Source organism: Oncorhynchus gorbuscha, linkage group LG02 (genome assembly GCF_021184085.1).
Source record: "Oncorhynchus gorbuscha isolate QuinsamMale2020 ecotype Even-year linkage group LG02, OgorEven_v1.0, whole genome shotgun sequence".
Lineage (NCBI taxonomy): Eukaryota > Metazoa > Chordata > Actinopteri > Salmoniformes > Salmonidae > Oncorhynchus > Oncorhynchus gorbuscha.
In genome coordinates, this window is record NC_060174.1 from 35,926,759 (window position 1) to 35,954,725 (window position 27,967).

General features: G+C 46.4%; 1 protein-coding gene across 1 annotated transcript in view; it reads left to right on the forward strand.

Annotated features, from left to right (window-relative positions):
* LOC123990106 (otogelin-like protein) overlaps nt 1-27,967 on the forward strand; it is a 53,113-nt gene extending 25,146 nt beyond the window's left edge. Inside the window, exons 25-56 of the mRNA XM_046290751.1 lie at nt 2,523-2,654; nt 2,959-3,105; nt 3,284-3,403; nt 3,932-4,048; nt 13,934-14,090; nt 14,438-14,464; nt 14,697-14,876; nt 14,964-15,242; nt 15,342-15,459; nt 15,592-15,671; nt 15,753-16,429; nt 16,461-16,598; nt 16,741-16,918; nt 17,037-17,179; nt 17,318-17,341; nt 17,433-17,525; nt 17,628-17,817; nt 18,197-18,556; nt 18,719-18,904; nt 19,068-19,280; nt 21,180-21,284; nt 21,378-21,485; nt 21,638-21,739; nt 21,921-22,025; nt 22,200-22,240; nt 22,342-22,405; nt 22,487-22,665; nt 23,517-23,621; nt 23,727-23,846; nt 23,923-23,968; nt 26,045-26,124; nt 26,201-27,967. Of these exons, the coding sequence (XP_046146707.1) occupies nt 2,523-2,654; nt 2,959-3,105; nt 3,284-3,403; nt 3,932-4,048; nt 13,934-14,090; nt 14,438-14,464; nt 14,697-14,876; nt 14,964-15,242; nt 15,342-15,459; nt 15,592-15,671; nt 15,753-16,429; nt 16,461-16,598; nt 16,741-16,918; nt 17,037-17,179; nt 17,318-17,341; nt 17,433-17,525; nt 17,628-17,817; nt 18,197-18,556; nt 18,719-18,904; nt 19,068-19,280; nt 21,180-21,284; nt 21,378-21,485; nt 21,638-21,739; nt 21,921-22,025; nt 22,200-22,240; nt 22,342-22,405; nt 22,487-22,665; nt 23,517-23,621; nt 23,727-23,846; nt 23,923-23,968; nt 26,045-26,124; nt 26,201-26,401 (4,815 nt within the window). The 3' untranslated portion in view covers nt 26,402-27,967. The remainder of the gene's footprint in view (nt 1-2,522; nt 2,655-2,958; nt 3,106-3,283; nt 3,404-3,931; nt 4,049-13,933; nt 14,091-14,437; nt 14,465-14,696; nt 14,877-14,963; nt 15,243-15,341; nt 15,460-15,591; nt 15,672-15,752; nt 16,430-16,460; nt 16,599-16,740; nt 16,919-17,036; nt 17,180-17,317; nt 17,342-17,432; nt 17,526-17,627; nt 17,818-18,196; nt 18,557-18,718; nt 18,905-19,067; nt 19,281-21,179; nt 21,285-21,377; nt 21,486-21,637; nt 21,740-21,920; nt 22,026-22,199; nt 22,241-22,341; nt 22,406-22,486; nt 22,666-23,516; nt 23,622-23,726; nt 23,847-23,922; nt 23,969-26,044; nt 26,125-26,200) is intronic.

Below are 27,967 nucleotides of genomic sequence, written 5' to 3' on the forward strand. Positions count from 1 at the left end.
AGGTCCCATAGTAAAGACACCACTAGTTAAGTATTTAGGAGGGTTATTTCTAAGTATGAAATCAATCAGAGTTGATTTAGCAGGATTCTCTACATTCAAACAAATGGGCTCTGAAATCAGTTGGACTAAGTTCGGATCAGTACATGCTGATTTAAGACAATCAGACGAGGGAGTAAGCTAATCGAGATTCAGACCCCCCGATAGCACTATTTCAGAGGCTTTTCATGGAGCTAGTTGCTGCCGCTGTGGTGTAGGGAGGTCGATAGATCCCAGCAACATAGAAATGAATATTCTGAGAAATAACATTTATAACTAGTAGCTCAACTAGTAGGTCACCTTAAAGTTGTTTTTCACATAAATTGCTATACCACCACCCTTCTTGTCCTATCACATCTGTAAACTTTTTAAAAATGAAGTGCAATGGAATTATCATCAACAGAGCTTTTTAACCATGTTTCAGATCACACTAAAATGTTGGGATTTGTTTCCCGGACCCAAATGTCCAACATGTTCATCTTGGAGATAAAACTTCATTTGTACATTCATTTGCATTAGCCAAAGCCTCGTTTTAAAGTCTGCTGGAGAGTGTACAGTTGGAGACTAGCAGAGCTAACAGTACTAATGGGAGGAAATAGCTCAACAAGATTACTGATTTTAGCAGCCCAAGAACTGAGAGAATTTCTAACAGACCGTACACGGGACTGAGTAGGAATAATGGGAATTATCTAGGGGCTTGGGCTGTCAGAGAGTCACTGGGTTAGCGACTGTGCAATGTTTGAAGAGAGCCGCTGTGCTCCTCGGCCATTTGTGTGTGCGTGTGCGTGTGCGTGTGCGTGTGCGTGTGTGTGTGTGTGTGTGTGTAGGCAGATTGGGATCAGGGAAAGGGGATCCAAGGAGTTTCTTTAATCTGGGAACGATTTTTAATTAGAGCGACTGAGGTAAGCAAAGCTGTAGCAACACACACACACACACACACACACCTGAGTAACACAAAGAGAGGCCTGTTCGCGGCAGACTCCCAGGGATATAAAATTAGAATGAGCAGGACGTTGGGACATTCCAGTTCTAATCAAGGTTCTGTGGTGGCTGGACTGGCAGCCATATTAGGTGTTCCATCTAATGCTGATCACATCACATTTCCCTGTTCTGTTGTCTATTATTTTACTCAGGGCTATGAGCTGGGGTAAGCATTAAGTCACCCGATCCTTCCGGAAACATATATGCCTTTTAACTGACAGGTACACTAAGATACACTACATGGCCAAAAGCTTGTCGAACATCTCATTCCAAAATCATGGGCATTAATATGGAGTTGGTCTCCCTTTTTCTGCTACAACAGCCTCCACTCTTCTGGGAAGGCTTTCCACTAGATGGTAGAACTTTGCTGCGGAGGCTTGCTTCCATTCAGCCACAAGAGCATTAGTGAGGTTGGACACTGATGTTGGGCGATTAGGCCTGGCTCGCAGTCGGCGTTCCAATTCATCCCAAAGGTGTTCGATGGGGTTGAAGTACTTCCACACCGATCTCGACAAAACATTTCTGTATGGACCTCGCTTTGTGCACGGGGGCATTATCATGCTGAAACAGGAAAGGGCCTTTGCTACAAAGATGGAAGCACAGAATTGTCTAGAATGTCATTGTATCCTGTAGCATTAAGATTTCCCTTCACTAGAGTTAAGGGACCTATCCATGAACGCAGGTAGCGTTCTCCTGGCATCTGCCAAACCCAGATTCTTCAGTCGGACTGCCAGATGGTGAAGCGTGATTCAGATAACTTGTTTCAACTGCTCCAGAGTCCAATGACGGCAAGCTTTACACCACTCCAGCCGATGCTTGACATTGCACATGGTGATCGTAGGTTTGTGTGCTGATGTTGCTTCCAGAGGCAGTTTGGAACTCAGTAGTCAGTGTTGCAACTGAGGACAGACGATTTTAACGCGTTACGCACTTCAGCACTCGGTTAACCCGTTCTGTGAGCTTGTGTGGCTTACCACTTCGCGGCTGAGTCGTTCTTGTTCCGAGACGTTTCCACTTCACAACAACAGTACTTGACCGGGGCAGCTCTATGATGGTGCCATGTTGAAAGTCATTGAGCTCTTCAGTACATGCCATTCTACTACCAATGCTTGTCTATGGAGATTGCATGGTGGTGTGCTCGATTTTATACACCTGTCAGCAATGGGTATGGCTTAAATAGCCGAATCCACTAATTTGAAGGGGTGTCCACATACTTTTGTAATTATATAGTGTATGTCAACTCTTTTCATGACTTTGCCATCTGCATCGTTTAGTACGTTCCCTACCCTGAATGTGATGTTGCTACTGTAAATGTCAGAGTCCCCCAGAGGAGGAACAGTGAGCGCCAGGAATGCACTCTATACGCCCTGGGGACAGACCTGCACAACGCACACAGTACTCTTTCCCCAGAGTATAGATGAAGTGCAGTCCATAGTAGCCCGGGATAAGGACTGCTCTCTCTCTTGCTCGCTCTCTCTCTCCTATCTCTCTCTCTCTCTCTCCAGAGTATAGATGGTGAGGTGTCCATCGTGGCCCAGAATAAGGATTGTTATCAGAGTGGGATCGTCTGTATGAAGATGCTGGTCATCCATGTTGGATTCACCAAGATTTACTTCAACGACAACTCAGGCCAGCCTGTGCGCATCACACACATACACGCACACCAACCTTTCTCTTCTCACTCTAAAACCTGAAAGTCCATGAGCGTTCCGTGGTGGGCAGCACTAACCCTCATTTAGGACTAGCTAGAAACACTTACTGATCTGATAGCCGCTATAAAAAACATATTATTTGAGTTTATGTGTGTGTGTGTGTGTGTGTGTGTGTGTGTGTGTGTGTGTGTGTGTGTGTGTGTGTGTGTGTGTGTGTGTGTGTGTGTGTGTGTGTGTGTGTGTGTGTGTGTGTGTGTGTGTGTGTGTGTGATCTCTTCTCTTCATCCAGAGCCCCTCCAGTGTGGTAGGTAAGGGGTCAGAGTTTGAGCTGTGGTCAGCAGGCTACTACACAGCCATTCACTTCCCCAAACAGGACCTGACCGTTCTCTGGGACCGCAAGACAACCGTGCACATCAGAGCTGGACCACAGTGGAAGGTCAGGATACTTTTACCGCCCACGCTCTCTCTCTCTCTCTCTCTCTCTCTCTCTCTCTCTCTCTCTCTCTCTCTCTCTCACCAGAACTGAGTTGGAACACTCACACCCACCCACCCCCACCCCTATTCCATCTTTTTCTTTCTCGCATCTCCCTCTTTCTCCCCCTGTCTGTCTCTAGGGTCTCCTGAGTGGTCTGTGTGGGAACTTTGACAGTGTGACGGTGAATGACATGACCACGTCCAGTCACATGGAGGTCAGCAATGCTCAGGGCTTTGGAAACAGCTGGGCTCTGGGACAGGTACACACACACACGCAAAGTGGAATTTTAAACTCCGAACCATCTGCTCTAACTACCACTTGGAACAATAACAACTGAACTAAACAGATTCACAGCGATTTTTTTATTTCTTTCTAATGATAAAAATGATGCCTAGAGTAATGAATAGCAGCTGGCTAAAAGGAGGAACATTTCCATTTCACGTTCTTGGTCTTTAGTTGGGAAAGTGAAAGAGGTCTATTTCCCCGCCCCTACCCTTATTCAACACCCCCCCCCCGCTTCCACCCTTCAACCTAGTCTCCTGCGTCTCTAAGGTCTACCTGTGATATTTAAGAGAAATCAGACACCCACTCACTCTGTGCATGTGTGTGTGTGTGTGTGTGTGTGTGTGTGTGTGTGTGTGTGTGTGTGTGTGTGTGTGTGTGTGTGTGTGTGTGTGTGTGTGTGTGTGTGTGTGTGTGTGTGTGTGTGTGTGTGTGTGTGTGTGTGTGTGTGTGTGTTTGTGTGCGTGTGCGTGTGTGTGTGCGCGTGCATGCGTGCATGTGTCAGTGTGAGAGTGACTATGTGGTGAAGAGAGCGTGTGAAGGAGACCTGGGTAGACAGCCGTACGCCAAGAGAGAGTGTGCACTACTCTACAGTGACATCTTTATCCCCTGTCACAACGTGGTGAGTACACACACACCCACACTGGGGAGTGGGTCATGGGAACGATTCTTATCTGCTCTCAGTAAACATGCTCTACTCTCAGGAGATATACACTAATGGACACACACATACAGGGTTCAGGTGAAATGTGGGCAGCAGGTAGCCTACAGTCCTAGAAAAAAAGGGTTCCAAAAGCGTTCTTCGGCTGTCCACATAGGATAACTCTTTTTGGTTCCAGGGTTCTAGGGATTCTACCTGGAACCAAATGGGTTCTACCTGCAACCAAAAAAGGTTCTTCAAAGGGTTTTCCTATGGGGACAGCCAAAGAACCCTTTAAGGTTCTAGATAGCACCTTTTTTTCTAAGCGTAACCATTAGAGCATTAGGCCAGTAACCAAAAGGTTGCTGGTTGGAATCTCTGAACCGGCAAGGTGAAAAATCTGTTGATGTGCCCTTGAGCAAGGCACTTAACCCTAATTGCTCCAGTGTCACCAAGATAATGGCAGACCCTGGCCATGGCCCCACTCTCCAAGGGTATCTCAGGGGGAGTTGGGATATGCAAAAAACAAATATAAGCACCCACCAAATTATTATTAAATGTGTGCGTGAGGTGGATATTGGAGGTTGTGTGCTCTTATTCTCTAAGCGGCCAACAGATGGTGCTGAATGACACCATCTGCTTACAAATTGAATAATAAAACAATAACAAGAGTGACCCTTATTAAGCTGACAGTTTTAGTAAGATAATGTATGTGAAGGTTTATTTTAAAAAATATTATTGTTTATTGGGTGTAATTTGTTGTCATGACAAAGACTGCACACATGCACATGCATAGGGGCCATAAGCAAACAAGAAAATGCACATGCAGAGGCAACGCTACTCATTGCCGGTGATTTTAATGCAGGGAACCTGGAATCTGTTTTACCTCATTTTTACCAGAATGTCACCTGTGCAACTAGATGCGACAAAACTCTAGATCACCTTTACTCCACACACATAAATGCATACAAGGCTTTCCCTCGCCCTCCCTGGCAAATCTGACCATAACTCTATCCTCCTTATTCCTGCTTACAAGCCAAAACTCAAACATGAAGTACAAGAGACACGCTTAATATGGAAGTGGCCCAATGAAGCAGATGCTAAGCTACATCACTGTTTCACTAGCAAAGACTGGAATATGTTACAGGATTCATCCAATAACATTGAGGAGTTTACCACATCAGGCACCGGCTTCATTAGTAAGTGGATCGACGACGACGTCCCCACATTGACTGTACATACAGTACATAGCCCAACCAGAAGCCATGAATTACAGGCAACATCCTTACTGAGCTAAAGGCTAGAACTGTTGCTTTCAAGGAGCAGGACACTAATACGGACACTTATAAGAAATCCTGCTATGACCTCTGACGACCCATCAAACAGGCAAAGCATCAATACAGGACTAAGATTGAATCCTACTAGGCCAGCTCTGACAATCGTTGGATGTGGCAAGACTTGCAAACAATCACGGATTACAAAGGGAAACCCAACTGCGAGCAGCTCAGTGACATAAGCCTACCAGATGACCTAAATGCCTTCTATGCTGGCTTTGAGACAAGCAACACTGAACCAAGCATGAGAGCACCAGCTGTTCCGGACAACTGTGATCTCGCTCTCCGTAGCCAATGTGAATAAGACCTTTAACCCTTTGACGCGTACAAACACACAGGTGTGATCATTCTACAGTGGTCCCTGCAGCATACGCTCAAACCGGTGTGATTAGAACACTTGATTAGAACATCTAGCATTTGAGCTGGCCATACCATTTTTTCACATACATTTTTTTCACAAACACAGTCTTTATAACTGTCACGTTCTGACCATAGTTCTGTTATTTTATCTTTGTTTTAGTATGGTCATTGCGTGTGTTGGGTGGGCAGTCTTATGTTTGTTTTTCAATGTTGGTTTTTGAGTTCGGCCTAGTATGGTTCTCAATCAGAGGCAGCTGTCAATTGTTGTCCCTTATTGAGAATCATACTTAGGTAGCCTAGTCTGGGTTTCAGTTTTGGGTTGTGGGTGTTTGTCTCCCGTGTCAGTGTTTGTCGCCACACGGGACTGTTTTGTTCATTTCACGTTTATAGTTTTGTATTTCGTAGTGTTCCTTTTATGTTTTAAAAGAAACATTATGGACACTTACCACGCTGCGTTTTGGTCCTCTGATCCTTCTCGCTTCTCCTCCTCAGAAGAGGAGGACGAAATCCCTTACAGAAACACCCACCAACCAAGGACCAAGTAGCGTGGTAACGGGCAGCAGCGTCTAAAAACACAGGACTCCTGGACATGGGAGGAGATTCTGGACGGCAAGGGACCATGGGCACAGCCAGGGGAATATCGCCGCCCCAAAGCAGAGCTGGAGGCAGTGAAAGTTGAGAGGCGCTGGTATGAGGAGGCAGCACGGCAGCTCGGCTGGAAGCCCGAGAGGCAGCCCCAAAAATTTCTCTGGGGAGGCACACGGGAGTGGGGCGAAGTCAGGTAGGAGACCTGCACCAACTTCCCGTGCTTACCGGAGAGAGAGAGGGACCAGGCAGGCACCGTGTTATGCGGTGGAGCGCACAGTGTCCCCGGTGCATGTGCATTGCCCGGTGCGGTACATTGCAGCACCTCGTATCGGCCAGGCTAGAGTGGGCATCGAGCCAGGTGCCATGAAGCCGGCTCAGCGCATCTGGTGTCCAGTGCGTCTCCTCGGGCCGGTGCACATGGCACCAGCCTTACGCATGGTGTCCCCGGTTCGCCAGCCCAGCCCAGTGCGGGCTATTCCACCTCGCCGCACTGGCCTGGCTACGGGGAGCATTCAACCAGGTAAGGTTAGGCAGGCTCGGTGCTCAAGAGCTCCAGTGCGCCTTCACGGTCCGGTCTGTCCGGTGCCACCTCCACGTACCTGCCCTCCGGTGGCAGCCCCCCGCACCAGGCTGTCTCTCTGGCTTCTCCCTACAGGTGCTCCCGCCTGTCCAGCGCTGCCAGAGCCTTCCTCCTCTCCAGCGCTGCCAGAGTCTCCCATCTGTCCTGAGCTGCCAGAGCCGCCTGTCTGTCCTGAGCTGCCAGAGCCGTCAGTCTGTCCTGAGCCGTCAGTCAGCCAGGAGCTTCCAGAGCCGTCAGTCAGCCAGGACCTGCCAGAGCCATCAGTCAGCCAGGACCTGCCAGAGCCGTCAGTCAGCCAGGACCTGCCAGAGCCGTCAGTCAGCCAGGACCTGCCAGAGCCGTCAGTCAGCCAGGAACTGCCAGAGCTGCCTGTCACGCCGGCGATGCCAGAATCACCCTTCACTCCAGCGCTGCCGGAGTCTCCCGCCTGTCCGGCGCTGCTGCAGTCTCCCGCCTGTCCGGCGCTGCCGGAATCTCCTGTCCATTCGAGACCCGTGGCGTGGGTCCCCAGTCCAAGGTCGGCGGCAAGGGTCGCCTCTCTAAACAGGTCACGGAGGCGGGCTAAGAGGCGCAAAAAAACTATGGTGAAGTGAGGTCTACGTCCCGCGCCAGAGCCGCCACCGCGGACAGACGCCCACCCAGACCCTCCTCTATAGGTTCAGGTTTTGCGGCCGGAGTCCGCACCTTTGGGGGGGTACTGTCACGTTCTGACCATAGTTCTGTTATTTTATCTTTGTTTTAGTATGGTTAGGGCGTGAGTTGGGTGGGCAGTCTATGTTTGTTTTTCAATGTTGGTTTTATGTCGGCCTAGTATGGTTCTCAATCAGAGGCAGCTGTCAATTGTTGTCCCTGATTGAGAATCATACTTAGGTAGCCTGGGTTTCAGTTTTGGGTTGTGGGTGTTTGTCTTCCGTGTCAGTGTTTGTCGCCACATGGACTGTTTCGTTCATTTCACGTTTATTGTTTTGTATTTCGTAGTGTTCAGTTTATGTTTTAAAATAAACATTATGGACACTTACCACGCTGCGTTTTGGTCCTCTGATCCTTCTCGCTTCTCCTCCTCAGAAGAGGAGGACGAGATCCCTTACAATAACGCTATGTCCTCAATGTGAGCAGTTTATTTTTGGATGCAATGTGCACAGAAGTAGCAATAGTGTAACACAATTCTCATCCATATCAGAGAAATGTAGGCTACGTTAGTCCTAGTGCTAACTGAATAAAGAGGGAGCTAACGCAAACTGTCATATTTAGCTAACTCTCAGCTGATCGAAACCATAATATGAATTAGCTAATAGCAGTTACTATTTACAATTAATCAAATCACGGGTGAGCTCACCAGTGATTGAAGTAGTTGAGTAAAACACTTTCTAAAATACTAATGTAATCCGACGGTGGGCAGAGTTTGTGCGCACCGCCATGTTTGTTTTGATGTGTCAACCAAAGATAAGAAGAGATGACAAGATGAGTTGGGTCTGTTTGCGGTATGCATTTCAAAGGCGAAAGGGGCTGTGTCATCTACCATCATTCTCTTCCTGAAGTTGACTCGAAAGACGAGTGAACCATCCCTTCACCTCATTTTCTATAATATCTTTGATTTGACAGACATTTACGTGACAACCAGAATGTATTGAATGATGTGAACAAACATTGCTCCACACATAGCCTGCAAATATCTTAGCATTAGCTCATCATACTCAGTATAGCCTTCAAAAAATAATTTTACACACATCATACGTGTCCATTCAAATCTATGCAGGAATCAGAATGCACGATTTGTCACCATTACTTGAAAACATATGAATTATGTATACAAGTGGCTCTTGCCGGTGTAATGATACTGATCGCCACAGGTAGTTTGTTTTATGTTTCTACTGTTGTGGCTAGATGGAGTAGCTAGGCCTTCAACAGCTCTATCTGGTCGTTGTGTCAGGGGCAATAGTAGCTAATTATAAGCCTACGTTAATTCACCTAACCTGCTGTGTTAGTTCTCCTAACTTGCTTTATAAACAAACCATCTGTGGAGACAAATCATCAGTATCAACACATCGGCAGCCAATCACATCTCCCCTGACACTCACTTGGAGCCAATTAGTGGTGTTGTTTATGTATGTAGCTTTCAAACATTCCCTGACCCAGTCTGTACTACCTACAGTACATGTTTCAAGCAGACGCTGTGCCCAAGAACACCAAGTTAACCTGTGTAAATGACTATCGCCCCGTAGCACTCACATCTGTACACTCTTTGAAAAAGGGTTCCAAAAGGGTTATTTGGCTGTCCCCATAGGAGAACCCTTTTTTGGTTCCAGGTAGAAACTTTTGGGGTTCCATGTAGAACCTTCTGTGACCCACAGTGTTTATCATTATACCCTGATGATGACAGCTTGTCTGTTGAAATGTTGGTTATTAGGTTATTCAATTATTGCATCTGGGCTCCTAGAGTGTGCGGCTGTCCTTTTCTTTTCTAAGTGTTCTACTCCGCTAGCCAGCACTTCGCCTAAACAGGTATGCCTTTCTTTCGCATCCACCCAAAATGGTTCTACCTGGAACAAAAAATTGTTCTTCAAAGGGTTTTCCTGTGGGGACTACTGAAGAACCCTTTTAGGAACCCTTTTAGTTTTTTTTCTAGGAGTGTAGCCATGAAATGCTTTGAAAGGCTGGTCATGTTTTACATCAACATCATCATTCCAGAACCTCTCGACCCACTCCAATTCGCATACCACCCAACAGTTCCACAGATGACACAATCTCAATTGCCCTCCACACTGCCCTCTCGCACCTGGACAAGAGGAACACCTATGTGAGAATGTTGTTCATTGACTACAGCTCAGCGTTCAACACCATAGTGCCCTCCAAGCTCATTACTATGCTCAGCATGGCGTGTGTTCATGGATGCCAAGGGAAGCCAGGCTTCCCCCAAGAAATGACCAAGAAAGAAACATACAAATAATTACCTTTTGTCTTTCTGTGTTTCATAAACTTCCTTCCTTTATTCACAAGAGGTTAAATGTCTCACCGGAGAAAGCATCCAATTGAAAGAAACTCCACCCCTCTGTCTCTGTATATGTAGCCCATCTATGGTGTCTGGTCAAAAAGCGTATGACATTGTTGCCGCCCGTAGCTTTGAATGCAAGTGAAGCCAGCGAGCATTTGGCGTCCCTTGATAAAAACATTATAAAATAATAGCCAATCAGCATTGAGCTAAACTGAGTAAGCTCAGCTGTGAATGGTCCTGGCTCACCAAAGAAAAGTCTCACTGGATTGGTTTCAGATCAATCACATCAGAAGACAAACGTCATTGACAGAAAACTTGAATTGTTGTATATTTAAAATCGTCCCTTTCCTTATTAGGCATGGATGGAGATAGGGATTTGGACTTGTGGTTTTACTTTATTCTCCGTACTTGGTACGGGTTTCTTCCGTCGAAGGAGAGTCGGACCAAAATGCAGCGTGGTATTTTTGATACATGTTTAATAATGATGAAACACGAACAATACAAAAACAACAAACGGAATGTGAAAACCTATACAGCCTATCTGGTGACAACTAACACAGAGACAGCAACAATCACCCACGAAATACTCAAAGAATATGGCTGCCTAAATATGGTTCCCAATCAGAGACAACGATAATCACCTGACTCTGATTGAGAACCGCCTCAGGCAGCCATAGACTATGCTAGACACCCCACAAAACCCCAAGACAAAAACGCACCACAATAACCCATGTCACACCCTGGCCTGACCAACTAAATGAAGACAAACATAATATATTTCTACCAGGGCGTGACAGTACTGGCCAAGTATTATAATTGTGATTCTGATCCAAGCATACAGTGCATTCGGAAAGTATTCAGACCACTTAACTTTTTCCACATTTTTTTACATTATAACCTTATTCTAAAATTATTCTAAAACCCCCCCAAAAATTCCTCATCAATCTACACACAATACCCCATAATGACAAAGCGAAAACAGGTTTTGGAAATGTTTGTAAATTTATAAAACATTTAAATCCGAAATACCTTATTTACATAAGTTTTCAGACCCTTCACTATGAGAGGCACATCCTGTTTCCATTGATCATCCTTAAGATGTTTCAACAACTTGTTTGGAGTCCACCTGTGGTTAAGTCAATTGATTGGACATGATTTGGAAAGGCACACACCTGTCTATATAAGGTCGCACAGTTGACAGTGCATGTCAGAGCAAAAACCAAGCCATGAGTTCAAAGGAATTGTACGTAGAGCTCTGAGACAAGATTGTGTCAAGGCACAGATCTGGGGAAGGGTACCAAAACATTTCTGCAGCATTGATGGTCCACAAGAACACAGTGGCTTCCATCATTCTTAAATGGAAGAATTGTGGAACCACCAAGACTCTTCCAAGAGCTAGCTGCCCGGCCAAACTGAGCAATCGGGGGAGAAGGGCCTTGGTCAGGGAGGTGACCAAGAACCTGATGGTCTCCCTGACAGAGCTCCAGAGTTCCTCTGGAGAGACCTGAAAATAGATGTGCAGCGACGCTCCCCATCCAACCTGACAGAGCTTGAGAGGATCTGCAGAGAAGAATGGGAGAAACACCACAAATACAAGTGTGCCAAGCATGTAGCCTCATACCTAAGAAGACTAGAGGCTGTAATCGCTGCCAAAGGTGCTTCAACAAAGTACTGATTAAAGTGTCTGAATACTTACATTTGCATATGTACATTTGCAAACATTGCTAAAAACCTGTTTTTGCTTTGTCCTTATGGGGTATTTTGTGTAGATTGTGAGGGGGAAACCCCCATTTAATCAATTTTAGAACAAAGCTTTAACGTAACAAAATGTGGAAAAAGTCAAGAGGTCTGAATAATTTCTGAATGCACTGTAATGTAGGCTAATGTTAACTAGCTGGCCTGGCGCATCGTTGCCCGTGAAAGGAAGTTAGGGAAGCGAGTAAGCATTTTATCCAGGTAGCCAAGGACCACAAAAACTAAAAGCGTGTATGACAGAGTCATACACAGTTTAGGCAACATGAAATAGGAGAATGGCATTGGCGTTTCTCTACAAGTAAGGTGAGTTAACATGTTTTTTCTACTTGCACGTACACACACACACACACACACAAATCCTAGGAACGCGAAGCGAGGCGGCCATCTCTGTCGGCGCCGGAAGTACCATAGACAGCCATATTTATCTTACGTTGATTGGACTAAATCGTTGTTGGTGCATTTTAGTTGATGTTGAAATGGTGCTGGAATAGTGGAGTAGTGGAGACAACGCCTGTTTTCTTTGCGACTTGCGGTAACTCTCCATGGTTCTAAATCAATAGTTGTTTAGTAGTCCGAAAATGTGGGAAACATTCACTTGCTTGACCATGCTGTAGGTCATGTAAGGGTTTGTGACATGCAATATGGTTTGTGGACTTCATCGGATAGATGAAACAAAGATGTGGTTGAATTTATTCTGACACTGTGTCTTATTGTCTCAGCTGTAGACCTATAAATCACGGTGTCAAGGCATATGAACTAACAGGTTATAGAACAAACAATGCAATTATCACAACACATAGGGTGTAATATGGCGTTTTTTCCTGGCATTTCTTCCCCGTTGATTTTACCCACTCACCACTACTGAAGCTCATGACCCTAGGACTGAACACTTCCCTCTGCAATTGGTTCCTGGACTTCCTGACAGGCCACCCCCATATTGTGAGGGTAGGCAACAACACATCCGCCATGCTGACCTTCAATATGGGGGCTTTCAGGGGTGTGTGTGTTTGTCCCGTACTCTACTCCCTGTTCAACCATGATTGCATCTCAACCTACGACTCCAAAACCATCAAAAGTTTTACTGACAACACGATGATGGTAGGCCTGATCACCAACGACAATAAGACAGCCTATAGGGAGGAGGTCAGTGACAACCTCAACGGCAGCAAGACAAAGAAGCTGATCGTGGGCTACAAAAAAAGGAGGGCCGAGCATGCCCTCATCAACGGGTTGAGAGCTTCAAGCTCTTCGCTGTTCACGTCAGTAAAGAATTAATATGGTCCATACACACCAACACAGTCGTGAAGAAAGCACAAGATGGCCTCTTACCCCTCAGGAGGCTGAAAAGATTTGGCATGGGCCCTGAGCTATACCATCGAGAGTATCTTGACCGGTTGCTTCACTTCTTCATATGGTAAGTGCTTGGCATCTGACCACAAGGTGCTACAGAGGGCAGTGCATATGGCCTAGTACATTACTGGGGTCGAGCACCCTGCCATCCTGGACCTCTATACCAGGTGGTGTCAGGGGAAGGCCCTAAAAACTGTCAATGACTCCAGCCACCCATAGACTGTTCTCTCTGCTACCGCACGGCAAGTGGTACCGATGCACTAAGTCTGGAACCAACAGGACCTTGAACAGCTTCCACCCCCAAGCCATAAGTATGCTAAATAGTTAACAAAATAGCTACCCAGACCATCTCCATTGACCCTTTATGAACTAACTCTTTGACTCATCACATATGCTGCTGCAACTGTTTATCATCTATCCTGTTTCCCAGTCACTTTACCGCTACCTATGTGTACATATCTACCTCAATTACATTGTTCCCCTGCACATCAACTCAGTACTGGTACCCCATGTATATAATGTTCCTCATTGTGTATTTCTTCCTCGTGTTATTCTTTTTCTATTATTTTTCTATTTTGTCTCTGCATAGTTGGGAAGAGCCCATAAGTAAGCATTTAACTGTTAGTCTACACCTGTTTACGAAGCATATGACAAATCAAATGTGATTTGATCCCTGTGTTCCAGAGTTTAACCCACATCTCATTGTTCTGATGTCCCATCACTCCTATTCACTCCTCTTCAACACACACAAACATGTCACTCATTCCTACCTACATTATTCACACACACTCCTAACCCACATCTAACCCCAATGACCTGTCTCCCACTCTAAACCCTCACTCACCCCCCAGGTAGATATATGACCTGCGTGTGTGTTTTCATGTGTGTGTTTTTTTGTGTGTTTGTAGGTGGATGTATCATGGTTCTATAGGAACTGCTTGACAGACACGTGTAACTGTAACCGAGGCGGAGACTGTGAGTGTCTGTGTACATCCATTGCTGCCTATGCACACACCTGCTGTCAAAACGGTGTCACTGTGGTCTGGAGAAACCCCTCTGTCTGCCGTGAGTACAGACACATATACACACGCAATGTGTGTCTGTTCCTCTGACTTTCTCTCTGTCTGTCAGCATAGGTGCTGGGTCAGTCAATGCTCCTACACGCCCGCATGCACACACACACACATGCCAGTACACAGAACTATAGAGTACCCCCTCTGACAATAAAATATTTATATCTGTTATCAAATGACCACAGATACACGTACACACACACACACAATACCATGGTCTCTCTATCCCTGCTTGATCTACACAGTATGTCTTGGCTATGAATGACTACAGTACTATCACATACTGTACATATGTGATGTTGTATGTTTCTAAATGTTTGTACTTGTTTTTTCTTTCAGCCTATGATTGTGAATACTACAACCAAGGTCTGTTTGAACGCTAACCAAAATGACTCACAAAGGAACACCATTCAAAATCACACAAAAATACAAATACACATATACAAACTGAGCTACCTAATATAGTCACTCAACATTGAGAATATCCTCCACCCCTATCTCTCTCTCTCTCTCTCTCTCTCTCTCTCTCTCTCTCTCTCTCTCTCTCTCTCTCTCTCTCTCACTCTCTCTCTCTCTCTCTCTCTCTCTCTCTCTGTAGAGTTAGGTGAAGGACCGTTTTCGGTGGTCAGTGCTGTATATAACGCTACAGTCTTCGGTGTGAACAGAACCAGTGGGTCAGTGTTTCCTCTAGTTAGGGAGTTCGTAGGCGGGCTGCCTCCCCCTGGGCTACTCTTCAACTTCATGATCACAGCAGGACTACAGAAGGACCGCACATCACGTGAGTCTCACACACACCTACACAGACAAAACACACACAAACTCAACTCACATGAGCTTCACCCATATGTTAAACTCTGTATTACAGGTCTCCCGGTGGTCTCCCTGGAGTCAGCAGAGCGTCCTAACTACTTCCTGGTTGTGTCTGAGCGTACTGGGCTGCGGTTGGAGCATTGGACCCGAGGGGAGGAGTTTGGCCACAGGGCTTCCTTCCTGCAGCACCAGGGGGTGTTCCTGCCTGGCCACACCTCTTTTGAGCTGATTGGCCAGCCAGGAGTGTTCCTGACTCTGACACGCACGTCTGCACGAGCTCAGAAATATGACAACTCTGACAACTTCAAGACCAGCAGCTCCTTTACCCTGGAAGGTTAGATAGAAATACAAATTCATAATACGCAGCACACACACAGTTTCTTTTACTGTAGTTCTTATGTGTATGTTCACAATGTGTATGTTTGTATTACAGAGAGCAGTTTTGTGATTCCGTACCGCATGATGTGTGAGTGGCGCTACCATGCATGTGCCAGTCCGTGTGTCCGTACATGCAGCGACCCCTCTGCCACACGCTGCCACTTCCTGCCCCCGTAAGAACACGCCTAACACACAGTTAGACATGCACACTTACAAACACACACTTACAACATGGTTATACACCGTAAGGGCATGATTAATACGCGCTTTGAACATTTGTCCATGTCTATATGTGTGTCTGGCAGGGTGGAGGGCTGTTTCCCTCGCTGCCCCAAAAACATGGTTCTTGATGAGGTCACCAGGAGATGTGTCTACACAGAGGACTGTGAGTAGAGTGTGCATCACACCAGGATCGGTAAAGTTACATCGTTTTTAGAGTAATGTATGTCTGTGTGTCTTTCCTCAGGTGTGTCCCTACCTCCCACTCCTACACCCTACGCCTTCGTAAACCGAACGACCACCATCCCAACTACTACTACTGTTAGGTCTACTAGTACTATTACTACATCTAGGACCACTACTAGTAGTACCAGAACTACAACCAGTGCTGCCTCTACAACTGTTACTGGCACCAGAGCCCCCACTATGCCCAGTACAGGCCACCTAACAGAGAGTTTCACTCCCACCCTCACCCCTCCTCACTCCCCCTCTCCTCCTCCCCCTTCTCTGCCCACACCCTCCACCCCCACTGTGACTGAGGACACCCCTTTACCTGCAGTCTCTCCCTCCATCTCCCCCTCTCCCTCCCCCACCATTACTAGCAGCACCACTGGGGTCACGACCCCGACCTTGACCCCTGCAGTGGTCACTAGAGTAACTATGGAAATGCCATCCCCTACTTCCCCCAGCCTGGTAGTGACCGAATCCACCACTCCTCTTCTCTCTCCTGATTCTCGCTCTCCCCCTCCCCCCTCCTGCTACCCCTCCCCAGCCTTCCACCCAGCCTTCCAGCTCCCCCTCAGCTCCCCCTATCTCCTCCCCCACTTCCTTTTCCCTTGCTCCCCCTCTCTCCTCCTCCACCCCCACCCTGACCACCACAGAAACACACCGTCCTGTTGCTACGCCCACGGAGACTACCTCTGTATTCCCAGTCATTTATGACACCTCCGTTACCATGTTGACATCACCACCCGAGACGACGGAGTCCATAACAACGGAAACAGCCACTAGCCCAGACTCCTCTCATACACCTGAGGCAGTCAGCATGCCGACAGGGCTGTCCCCCTTCCTCCTGCCCACCACCCCCTGCACAGTAAGAGCCTATCTGTGAGAGACATTTTGTATGGACATGATAAGAGGGCCAAGCATGCAGCCCTGGAGAACTCCCTTTGCCAGTAGCTGAAATTTTGATCTCTCTGATCTCCCTCTCTCTCGTCTCTCTCTGTTCTCTCCAGCCCCCGTATTCCTACCGTGTTGATGAATGTGCAGAGCTGATTTGTTTTAATGGGGAGCTGCTCCTCCATAACTCCTCCCTCCACTGTCGGTACAACACCACTCCTCCTCGCTGCTCTCTGCTGGGCATGGCTGTCCTCACCAACACCGACCCCTGCTGCCCGCTCTGGCAGTGCCCCTGTAAGAACACACACTACTGTGGTAACACACACTACATACATACCAACACACACACATTTTACAAACATACTGTGCTTGTGTGTATTTGCCTATCCGTGCATGTGTGTGTATGTGTTAGGTCGCTGCTCTGTGATGTCAGACCTGCGTGTGATAACGTTTGACGGTAACAACGTGGCGCTGTATGATAACGGCTCCTACATCCTGGTCTACCTGCCCTCAGAGAACATCATAGGAACAGTGAACAAATGCCCTACCAGCCAGGTACACACAAACACACACACAAGCTAAAACACACACACAAACGCTCTCTGTTTTAAATACACTCGCTATTACAAACTGTCATAGGATGCTATAAGCACCTGATTCTGATTGGTTTACTTTTTCTTGTTTCATATTTAGAGCGTCAACTCCATCAGACGACCTGTGAGTTTCCTTTTAACATCTAATCATGATCATTATCATAGTAATTGTATGGTCATTATTACACTGTGTTACTTGGACATCTTTCTCTCAGAGCCCTAGTGGTGGAACGTCAGGTCTGTGTTTCAAGAACTTGAACATCACCACTCCCTCCTACAGGATCATCATCAACCGTCTTGACCGCAAGGTGACCATCACTGACCGCAACCGACTGACCACTGAACCATTACTGATCGCATACACTGTAGAACACAGCTCATGCTATATCTGTATGTGTGTGGGTATACAGGTGTCAGTGAACCACATCAAGGCGCGGCTGCCTTTCTCCCGCCAGGCTCTGTCAGTAGAGGACACAGGCAGTATGTACCTGATCACCACTCCTGGAGGAGTCAACATACAGTGGTACCACAGCACTGGCATCATGGTGCTGCAATACACTGCCCCCTCCAACACATCTGCTCCTACTAGAGGCCTCTGTGGTAAGACATCCATGAGCTAGATTTGGCATTTACTCTAACGCTTCCATACTTCATTGTCAGATCAGGGATGTGGGTTTGTTTTGAAGATGTCCTCTAGCACGATTTAATGAACCTGGAGAAGAGAGAACGTTTCTCTCAGACCTTGCGCTATTTCTGGTCTATTTCTGCAGGGTGTGCACGTGTGGGCGTGCATTGGTTCATCTGTACATGTGATGAATATAAGTCTATCCGTAACAGTTTTGTAAATAAAGTATCAAGTTGTTTTTAAATTGTGATCGAGAGTTGCGCCTCTTCCTTCTCAATGCTCATACTATTATTTGGTTGCACCTTGTCTCACGTTGGTTAAGCACCTTTTACTCCCTGCTGGTGTATCTCCCAGGGTGTTGTGACGGGAACCCGGCTGATGACCTGAAGCTGCCTAACGGTACGGTGGTGAGGGAGGTGGCAGACCTGGGTCTGTTCCTGCAGGCCTGGAGGGTCCACACCTCAGAGGACACGGAACACACACGACGCATCGGAGACAACTGTACCACTGGAGACTGCTCCACCTGTCTCTCCATGCTCAGACAGAGACCTTTCACTCCCTGCCACAGCAAGGTGTCTCCAGAGCAGTTCTGTGATGTGATGTGGGCAGGAGACCTCCACTATAAGGCCCACCAGTGTGACTTCCTGGCAGCCTACGTAGCTGTCTGCTACACTTACCAAGTCTGCATCAACTGGAGACGACACAACTTCTGCCGTAAGGACCTCGTACACACACGCACCAATACACACTAATACACACACACATCAGGTCTGTATTAGCTGGTGATGTCACCTCAACAGCGGTGTGTCTGTGTGTGTGTGTGTTTGCGTGTCTGTGCATGCTTGTGTGTACGTGTGTGTGTGTGTGTGTGTGTAGCGTTGAGGTGTCCTTCAGGTAGGGAGTACCAGGCGTGTGTGTCGACCTGTACCACCCGGACCTGTCAGAACAGAGAGTTCTATGAGGAGACCACCTGCTCCCACATCAGAGAGGAGTGTGTGTGTCGCTCTGGAACCATCCTGCACCGAGCAGACTCCACTTACTGCGTCACAGAGGAGCAGTGTGGTGAGTATGTCAGCTCTATGTCAGCTGTATTTCATCTCTATGTCAGTGTACGTCTTCTCTAGTATGTCAGTTCTATGAGCTTGTGCTCTGTATGACTCTTGTTAGGGTTCTGCTTCTGTGTTTTTTAGAGTGTACTGATACGTGTGTCTGTGTGTGTTTGTAGTGTGTACGGATAACGAGGGGTCTCCGCGGGCCCCTGGGGAGGTGTGGAACGGGTCATTGCGTGGCTGCTGTCTGTTCCGCTGCCTGGAGAACGGTTCTGTGGTGGCAGTAGAACCTGACTGCAGCTTTAGTCCCACTCCGCTGTGTGAGAGGGAGGGAGAGTATGTACTGGATGTCCTGGAAGAGGGGGCCTGCTGTCCCAAGAAGATCTGTGGTGAGGACACACACACACATGCATGAGGACACACACACACATGCATGCTTAGACACCTACATATACCATCGACTCTCTCTCTCTCTCTCTCAATTCAATTCAAGAGGCATGGGAAACATATGCTTACATTGCCAAAGCAAGTGAAATGGATTAACAAAATTTAAATAAACAATAAAAAGTGAACAGTATTACACTCACACAGGTTCCCAAAGAATAAAGACATCATATTATGATCTATATACAGTGTTATTATGTCTATATACAGTGTTGTAACGTTGTGCAAAACGCTCAAATAAATACACTTAAATAGAGGTTGTATTTACAATGGTGTTTGTTCTTCACTGGTTGCCCTTTTCTTGTGGCAACAGGTCACAAATCTTGCTACTGTGATTGCACACTGTGGTATTTCACCCAATAGATATGGGAGTTTATCAAAATTGAATATGTTTTAAAATTCTCGGTGGGTCTGTGTAATCTGAGTGAAACATGTCTCTAATATGGTTATACATTTGGCAGGAGGTTAGGAAGTGCAGCACAGTTTCCACCTCAATTTGTGGGCAGTGTGCACATAGCCTGTCTTCTCTTGGGAGCCAGGTCTGCCTATGGCGACCTTTTTCAATAGCAAGGCTATGCTCACTGAGTCTGTACATAGTCAAAGCTTTCCTTCATTTTGGGTCAGTCACAATGGTCAGGTATTCTGCCACTGTGTACTCTCTGTTTAGGACCAAATAGCATTCTAGTTTGCTCTGTTATTTTGTTAATTCTTTCCAATGTGTCAAGTAATTCTCTTTTTGTTTTCTCATAATTTGGTTGGGTCTAAATGTGTTGCTGTCCTGGGGCTCTGTGGGGTCTGTTTGTGAACAGAGCCCCAGGACTAGCTTGCTTAGGGGACTCTTCTCCAGGTTTATTTCTCTGTAGGTGATGGTTTTGTTATGGAAGGTTTGGCAATTGCTTCTTTTTAGGTGGTTGTAGAATTTAACGTCTCTTTTCTGGATTTTGATCATTAGCGGGTATCGGACTAATTCTGCTCTACATGCATTATTTGGTGTTTTACGTTGTACACGGAGGATATTTTTGGTATTTGTCCCATGTTGTGAATTCTTGGTTGGTGACTGGACCCCAGAACCATAAGGGGCAATGGTTTCCATAACTGATTCTAGTATTTTTAGACAGATTCTAATTGGTATGTCAAATGTTATGTTCCTTTTGATGGCATAGAAGGCTCTTCTTTTTTTATTTAACCTTTATTTAACCAGGCAAGTCAGTTAAGAATAAATTATTATTTACAATGACGGCCTACACCGGCCAAACCCGGACGATGCTGGCCAATTGTGCGCCGCCCTATGGGACTCCCAATCACGGCCAGTTCTGATACAGCCTGGATTCAAACCAGGGTGTCTGTAGTGACGCCTCTAGCGCTGAGATGCAGTGCCTTAGACCGCTGCGCCACTCGGGAGCCCCTTGCCTTGTCTCTTAGATCATTCACAGCTTTGTGGAAGTTACCTGCAGCGCTGATGTTTAGGCAGAGGTATGTATAGTTTTTTGTGTGCTCTAGGGCAACTGTGTCAAGATGGAATTTGTATTTGTGGTCCTGGCAACTTAACCTTTTTTGGAACACCATTATTTTTATCTTACTGAGATTTACTGACAGAATCTATGCATAAGATCTAGGTGCTGCTGTAGGCCCTTCTTGGTTGGGGACAGAAGCACCAGATCATCAGCAAACAGTAGATGTACTGGTACTGTAGACTGTTCTAGTGCCCTCGCCAATTTGTTGATATGTATGTTGAAGAGGGTGAGGCTTAAGCTGCTCTCTCTCTCTCTCTCTCTCTCTCTCTCTCTCTCTCTCTCTCTCTCTCTCTCTCTCTCTCTCTCTCTCTCTCTCTCTCTCTCTCTCAGAGTGTAATCTGACCATCTGTGAGAGTGAGGCTCCGCCCTGTGAAAATGGGAACCGGCTGGTGATTGGTTACAGTGCCTTGTCCTGCTGCCCAGAGTACCGTTGTGGTAGGTACTGAACCAAAAGATAATAGCTTTAATCATTCACTGGTATTGTTAGGTGTGGTTTAATAACTGAGTCCTGTGATTGGTCTGTCTCAGAGTGCGACCCCCATGCCTGTCCCCCCGTCACCGCCCCTGACTGCAGAGAAGATCAGTTCCTCGTGGAGGTCCGTGAGGACAACTCCTGCTGTTACTCCTTCCTGTGTGGTAAGGTCAGACCTTCTACTGCTTCCTGGGTCGACCGTCTCCGTCCAACATTACTGTAGCTGAACTTTGGGTAGATGTTGCCCTTAAGTAGAGGACCGACGATCGCCCAAAAACAGTCAATGACCAACGGTGTGTGTGTCTTCTCTCTGCAGTGTGTGAGTCATGTATCGAGCCCGTCCCGGCCTGTTCCGATGGCGAGATATTAGCTGTGAATCTAAACACCACTAACAGCTGCTGCCCTCAATACCACTGTGGTAACATTATACTCTACACACTATACAATTTGTACAGACAACACACATTCATGTACACACACACACACACACACACACACACACACACACACACACACACACACACACACACACACACACACACACACACACACACACACACACAGGGTTGATGTTTACAGCAGTGTTCTCCTGTGTGCAGTGTGTGATGTGAACCTGTGTCCTGAGTCGTCTCTGACCTGCTCTCCTGGCCTGTCTTTGGTCCAAACCACCCACCCTGGACACTGCTGCCCCGACCACCGCTGTGGTACACACACACAAACACACATTTTTGCACATGCAATAGTTGCACACACACATCTAAATGCACACACATACCATCATGCCCAGAACTGTGTCTTTGAAAAATATTGTAGTCCAAACAGAGCATGGTTCTAGGCCTCCAGTTCTGTAGTAAACAAAGTCTCTCTTCTTCTCTCAGAATGCCAGTGTGAGGACAGCTCTCTCCCAGTCTGTCAGGTGGTGAGTCAGTCAACTTCAGGAATATTCCTGTTTGTGTGTGCAATGTGCATGTGTGTGTGTGTGTGTTTGTGTGTGTCATAGTAACGTCTCTGGTCTCTCAGGGGGAGGTACAGGTGGAGGTTCCAGAAAGCAGAAGCATCTGTGGCTGCCCCCGCTACACCTGCGGTAAGTACACACACATACACACACACTATGCACAAACACACCCTAGGCTACTAACCCCCGACCCCTGATCTCTGTGTGTAGAGAAGGCAGAGGTGTGTGTGTTCCAGGGAGTCACAGTGCTGGGGCCAGGGCAGAGCCTGATTCAGTACTATGAAGGAGAGCTGTGTTACACCGTACACTGTCTGACACACCGTGACACACACACCGGATACTACGCCATGGACGTGTCCGCTGTCAATTGCTCTCAGAAGTGTGGCCCGGTATGTCTCTCTCTCTCTCTCTCACACACACTCCAAACTTCCATCCTGATCAGAGTTACGTAAACCCTTCTGACTTCTCCCCCCCTTTCTGACTCCTCTCCCCCTTTTGACCCCCCTTCTGACTCCCCCATTCTGACTTCTCCCCGCTTTCTGACCTCTCCCCTCTTTCTGACCTCTCCCCCCTTTCTGACTCCTCACCCCTTCTGACTCCCCCTTCTGATCCCCCCTTCTTCCTCACCCCCTTCTGACTTCTCCCCTCTTTCTGACCTCTCCCCTCCTTCTGACTGATCACCTCTTTCTGACTTCTCCCCCTTTTTCCGACTTGTCCCCTCCTCTGACTTCTCCCCCTCTTTCTGACTTGTCCCCTGCTCTCACTTCTCCCTCTCCTTCTGACTTCTCCCCTCTTTCTGACTTGTCTCCTCCCCTGAATTCTCCTTCTGACTTCTTCCCTCTGACTTCTCCTCCCTTCTAACTTCAACCCCTCCTCTGACTTCAACCCCTCCTTCTGACTTCAACCCCTCCTCTGACTTCAACCCCTCCTTCTGACTTTTCCCCTCTCTTTTGACTTCTCCCCCCTTTTTGACTCCTCTCCCCTTCTAACCCCCCTTCTGACTCCCCCTCCTTCTGACTTTTTCCCTCCTCTGACTTCTCCCCCTTCTGATTTCTCTCCCCCTTCTGACTTCTCCCCCTTTCTGACTCCTCTCCCCTTCTAACCCCCCTTCTGATTTCTCCCCCCTTCTGACTTCTCCCCCTCCTTCTGACTTCTCCCCTCCTCTGATTTCTCCCACTCCTTCTGATTTCCCCCCTCCTTCTGATTTCTTCCCCCTTCTGACCTCCCTCCCACCTCTCAGCACCAGCTTTACGCAGCATCGTCAGATCCTCAGGTGTGCTGTGGCTCCTGTAAGAACGTCTCCTGTTCCTTCAACAGCCACAACAGAACCACTGAGGTCTTCACTGTGAGAACACACACACAACCTAATACTGCCAAACAGACACAAATAATCTACCTAACACACAGGAAAATCCTGGATGAATAACTTTGACGGTGTGTGTGTGAACAGGCGGGGAGCTCCTGGGTAGATAACTGTACACGGTACGACTGTGTGGAGACGGCAGGGGGAACCGTGGTGCTGGCCTCAGGGGTGGTCTGCCCCCCCTTCAATGACACAGAGTGCACTCAGGTAAACACACACACACACACACACTAACATTCACACACAATGAGGTCTGTCTGTAACCTTTTTTCAATCATTGCAGAATGGGGGCGTGGTCCAGAGCTATGTGGACGGCTGTTGCAGAACGTGTAAGTGACCGATCACATTTGCTTCTCATATGCTTTCAGCTGTCAATCACAGGGGTGGGCAGGGCATTGCCTGGCAACGGTTGGGCTTATTGGCTGACTGGTTGGGGGGGTGTGGCCTGTAGCAGTTTAAAGCAGAGTAAAAGCTTGTGGTTGGCTGGCAACAACCAGCATGAATCACTACACAACCCGGCAGCCTCTGCTGTAGGGGTGGTCCTTGATCTGCCTGATGGTCCTGATACACTGTTATGATAATATTGAAGAAGGATTTTACTGTTGATTGGAAAATACTTAATTTAGCGGATAAATGATCATAATTCACAGTTATCTGGAGATTAACAGCATGCAAACAGTGGTCCGTCCTACCACTCCAATTTTCTTTTAAACTCAATGATGCTAATGATAAACTGTAGCTAAACAGACTCTGTAAATCCATAAAATACTTAGATGTCCATAAGAGGAAGGCAGTTTGTATTTTAAGTGAACTGCAGTGTTGGGAAAAGTATCCATTTGTCATACTTGAGTAAAAGTATAGATACCTTAATAGAAAGTTACTCAAGTAAAAGTAAAAGTCACTCAGTAAAATACTACTCGAGTAAAAGTTTAAAAGTATTTGGTTCTAAATATACTTAAGTATCAAAAGTAAATGTAATTGCTCAAATATACTAAAGTATCAGAAGTATAAATCATTTCCAATTCCTTCTTTTAAGCAAAGCATATGGTACCCTTTTCTTGTTTTTAAAGTGTATGGATAGCCAGAGGCATACTCCAACACTGAGACATCATTTATAAAAGATGCATTTGTGTTTAGTGAGTCTGCCAGATCAGAGGCAGAAGGGATGACCATGTGTTGTCTTGATAAGTGCTTGAATTGGACCATTTTCCTGTCCTGCTAAGCGGTCAAAATGAAGTACTTTTGGATGTCAGGTAAAATGTATGGAATAAAACTACATTATTACTACTTAAGTAGTACTTTAAAATATTTTTTACTTAAGTACTTTACACCACTGGTGAACTGTCCCATTAAACACAAATTGTGCATGTAAAGGTGAAGAACACAGACCCAGTCTGCTCTCCCAGTAATACAGCAGCTCTGCATCCTTGTCCGCTTGCCTGCTTTACCAGTTTGGCCAATGGGAATGCTTGTTTTTGTTACATTTTGGCCAATGGTGATGCTTGGTGTTTAGTTTGGCCAATGAGAATGAGCCTTGGTGCATCAGCGTGTAGTAATCCTGAGTGTTTGGCCATCTGGCTGCCTTCCCCAGTCTCAGAGAACATTGTCTGGCTCCCATGGCTGTGCATGCCACTGCGCTGATTCCTCTGTGTGTTTTCAATGTGTTCTAAACCAACGTTAACCTGTGTGTTCTCCTATCGTTCTCCTGACGTTGTTGTTCCTGCCGCTGCTCCCAGGTTCTGGAGTCGGTGTTATACCGTTTACCGTTAACCCCGTAACCCCCACTGGTAGTACTAACTGTGACAAAGGTACCACGACCTCTCACCTTTCATCTTTAACCTCTCACCCCATAACCCTCACTGGTAGTACTAATTGTGACACAGGTACCACGACCTCTCATCCTTCACCTATCACAGTGTGTGTTTGTCTAGTCCTAACCCTACCACACCATACATATAAACTACAGGTCAAGGTTCACCTAACATTCCTCAGGACAAAACCCCATTCCAATGTGTCAACATGTTATTGCTGTGCTGAATCCTCTATGTGAGTAAGAATCATCCCCATTCCTTCACATATACAGAGAGTTTGGCCAAGTGTAGAGCTGGATGCCATGTTGCTACCTCTCAACATTCCATCATCCCCCACCCCTCTGCCCCCTGTGTCTTATCCCCGATTGGCTAGAGTGAGTTTAAGTTCAGGCCAGTGCCCAATGGGAGCTGGGTCTCTGGCATGAGAACTGCCCCCAGTCAGCTGGCTGTCAATTAAACTGAGCCACCGCTGCTAGGCAAAAGAGTCCTGCTCAATAGGCCTTTTACTGTGTTGAATGACAGGACTCTGGGGCTGAAAGCTGTGTGTGTGCTTGCGTGTACCTCAGCGTTTCCTCTGTGTGCGTGTGTGTTTAGGTAAGGAGGACGGTAAGATGTGTAAGCGTGTAGCAATCCGAACCACCATCAGGAAAGACGACTGCAGGAGCAACGCACCGGTAAGAGAGAGACAGTATCAATAAGATGTTTTTTTATGGAGTATAAAATCTTACCACCCCTCTCTCTCTCTCTCAGTTGACAGTGTATTCGTGTGATGGGAAGTGTCCGTCTGCCACCATCTTTAACTTCAACATCAACAGCCACGCCCGCTTCTGTAAGTGCTGCAGAGAGAGTGGACTACAATCCCGCTCCGTCACCCTCTACTGCTCACGCAATGCTACCCTGGTGGACTACAGCTTCCAGGAACCTCTAGACTGCTCCTGCCTATGGAACTAATGAGATCTACTGTAATCCAGGGGTAGGCAACTAGATTCAGGAGGATGGTCAGGGGCATGGAAAATAATTTTAATAATTTGTACACTGTACGCAGGTACCTACACACTGAAGAAGGCTGTAAAGACGAAACATCTGTGTACGCTATCCCTGATGCAGTAGAAAAATGTAACATATTGAATAATGAACTAAGCTTTATGCAACATATTTTGCACCTCTTTGTTTGTCTGAATTCACAGGTTTTATGCACCAGCCAAGCTTCTGGAGAGCGTGATAGTTCTCTTTTGATTAGTTACACTACAAATTGACCACAACTAAGCCGAAAAATAAATGCTATTTGAAAATAATAATCATTTCATACATTGAGACACGTCTTTTTTTTATGGGAATACTTGGAAACATTTCCTAAACTAAACTCATTTTAGCTGAATTCCTGGTGATTTTATACAGTCTTTTTTAACGTAAAACTAAAGTCTATCTACCCTGATCTAGTCAATGTGAGCTCCAGTATGGCAAACAGTATGTTGGACGGAGGATGGAAGGTTAGACGTCAGACAGGTGAAGCGTCCAGGTAGGCGAGTTCTTTAGTCTTCCTTCAGTCTGTTGTTGAAGGGTGTATGCTGGCCTGTTGTAGTGACCCTGTCATTACAGATGTGTACATTTACATTTACATTTAAGTCATTTAGCAGACATGTAGGGCTGTAACCAGTTCCTCCTGTACTATGATAACACTAGTCCTATCTGTACTGCTGTAGCCTGCTCCTCCTCGTGTGTAACACTAGCTAGTCCTCTCTGGCTTTATAATGTTCAGATCAGTTGGTCCCAGCTGACAGAAGTACTGCTGATTTAGTATGTCAGTGATCTAGTTCTCTCCTGATGACATGTTTAATATGCCGCTAATATTTGTCTTAGAACAAAAAACATTCATTACAAATGTAAAGCTTTTATACAAAAGTATTTGGATTTAAATCAATGCATTATTAATCCACCTAAGCATCTGGAAGTAGATGATCTGTAATTCTACAGAAGGCTGTATGTGCTGTGTTGTTTATTGTGAAGCATTGTGCCAGTAATCATACAGTATCTGCTGTGTTGTTTATTATGAAGCATTGTGCCAGTAATCATACAGTATGTGCTGTGTTGTTTATTGTGAATCATTGTGCCAGTAATCATACAGTATGTGCTGTGTTGTTTATTATGAAGCATTGTGCCAGTAATCATACAGTATGTGCTGTGTTGTTTATTGTGAAGCATTGTGCCAGTAATCATACAGTATCTGCTGTGTTGTTTATTGTGAAGCATTGTGCCAGTAATCATACAGTATGTGCTGTGTTGTTTATTATGAAGCATTGTGCCAGTAATCATACAGTATGTGCTGTGTTGTTTATTGTGAAGCATTGTGCCAGTAATCATACAGTATGTGCTGTGTTGTTTATTATGAAGCATTGTGCCAGTAATCATACAGTATGTGCTGTGTTGTTTATTGTGAAGCATTGTGCCAGTAATCATACAGTATGTGCTGTTGCCATCACACTGATGTTACCACTCAGAATAGAACAATAAAATACT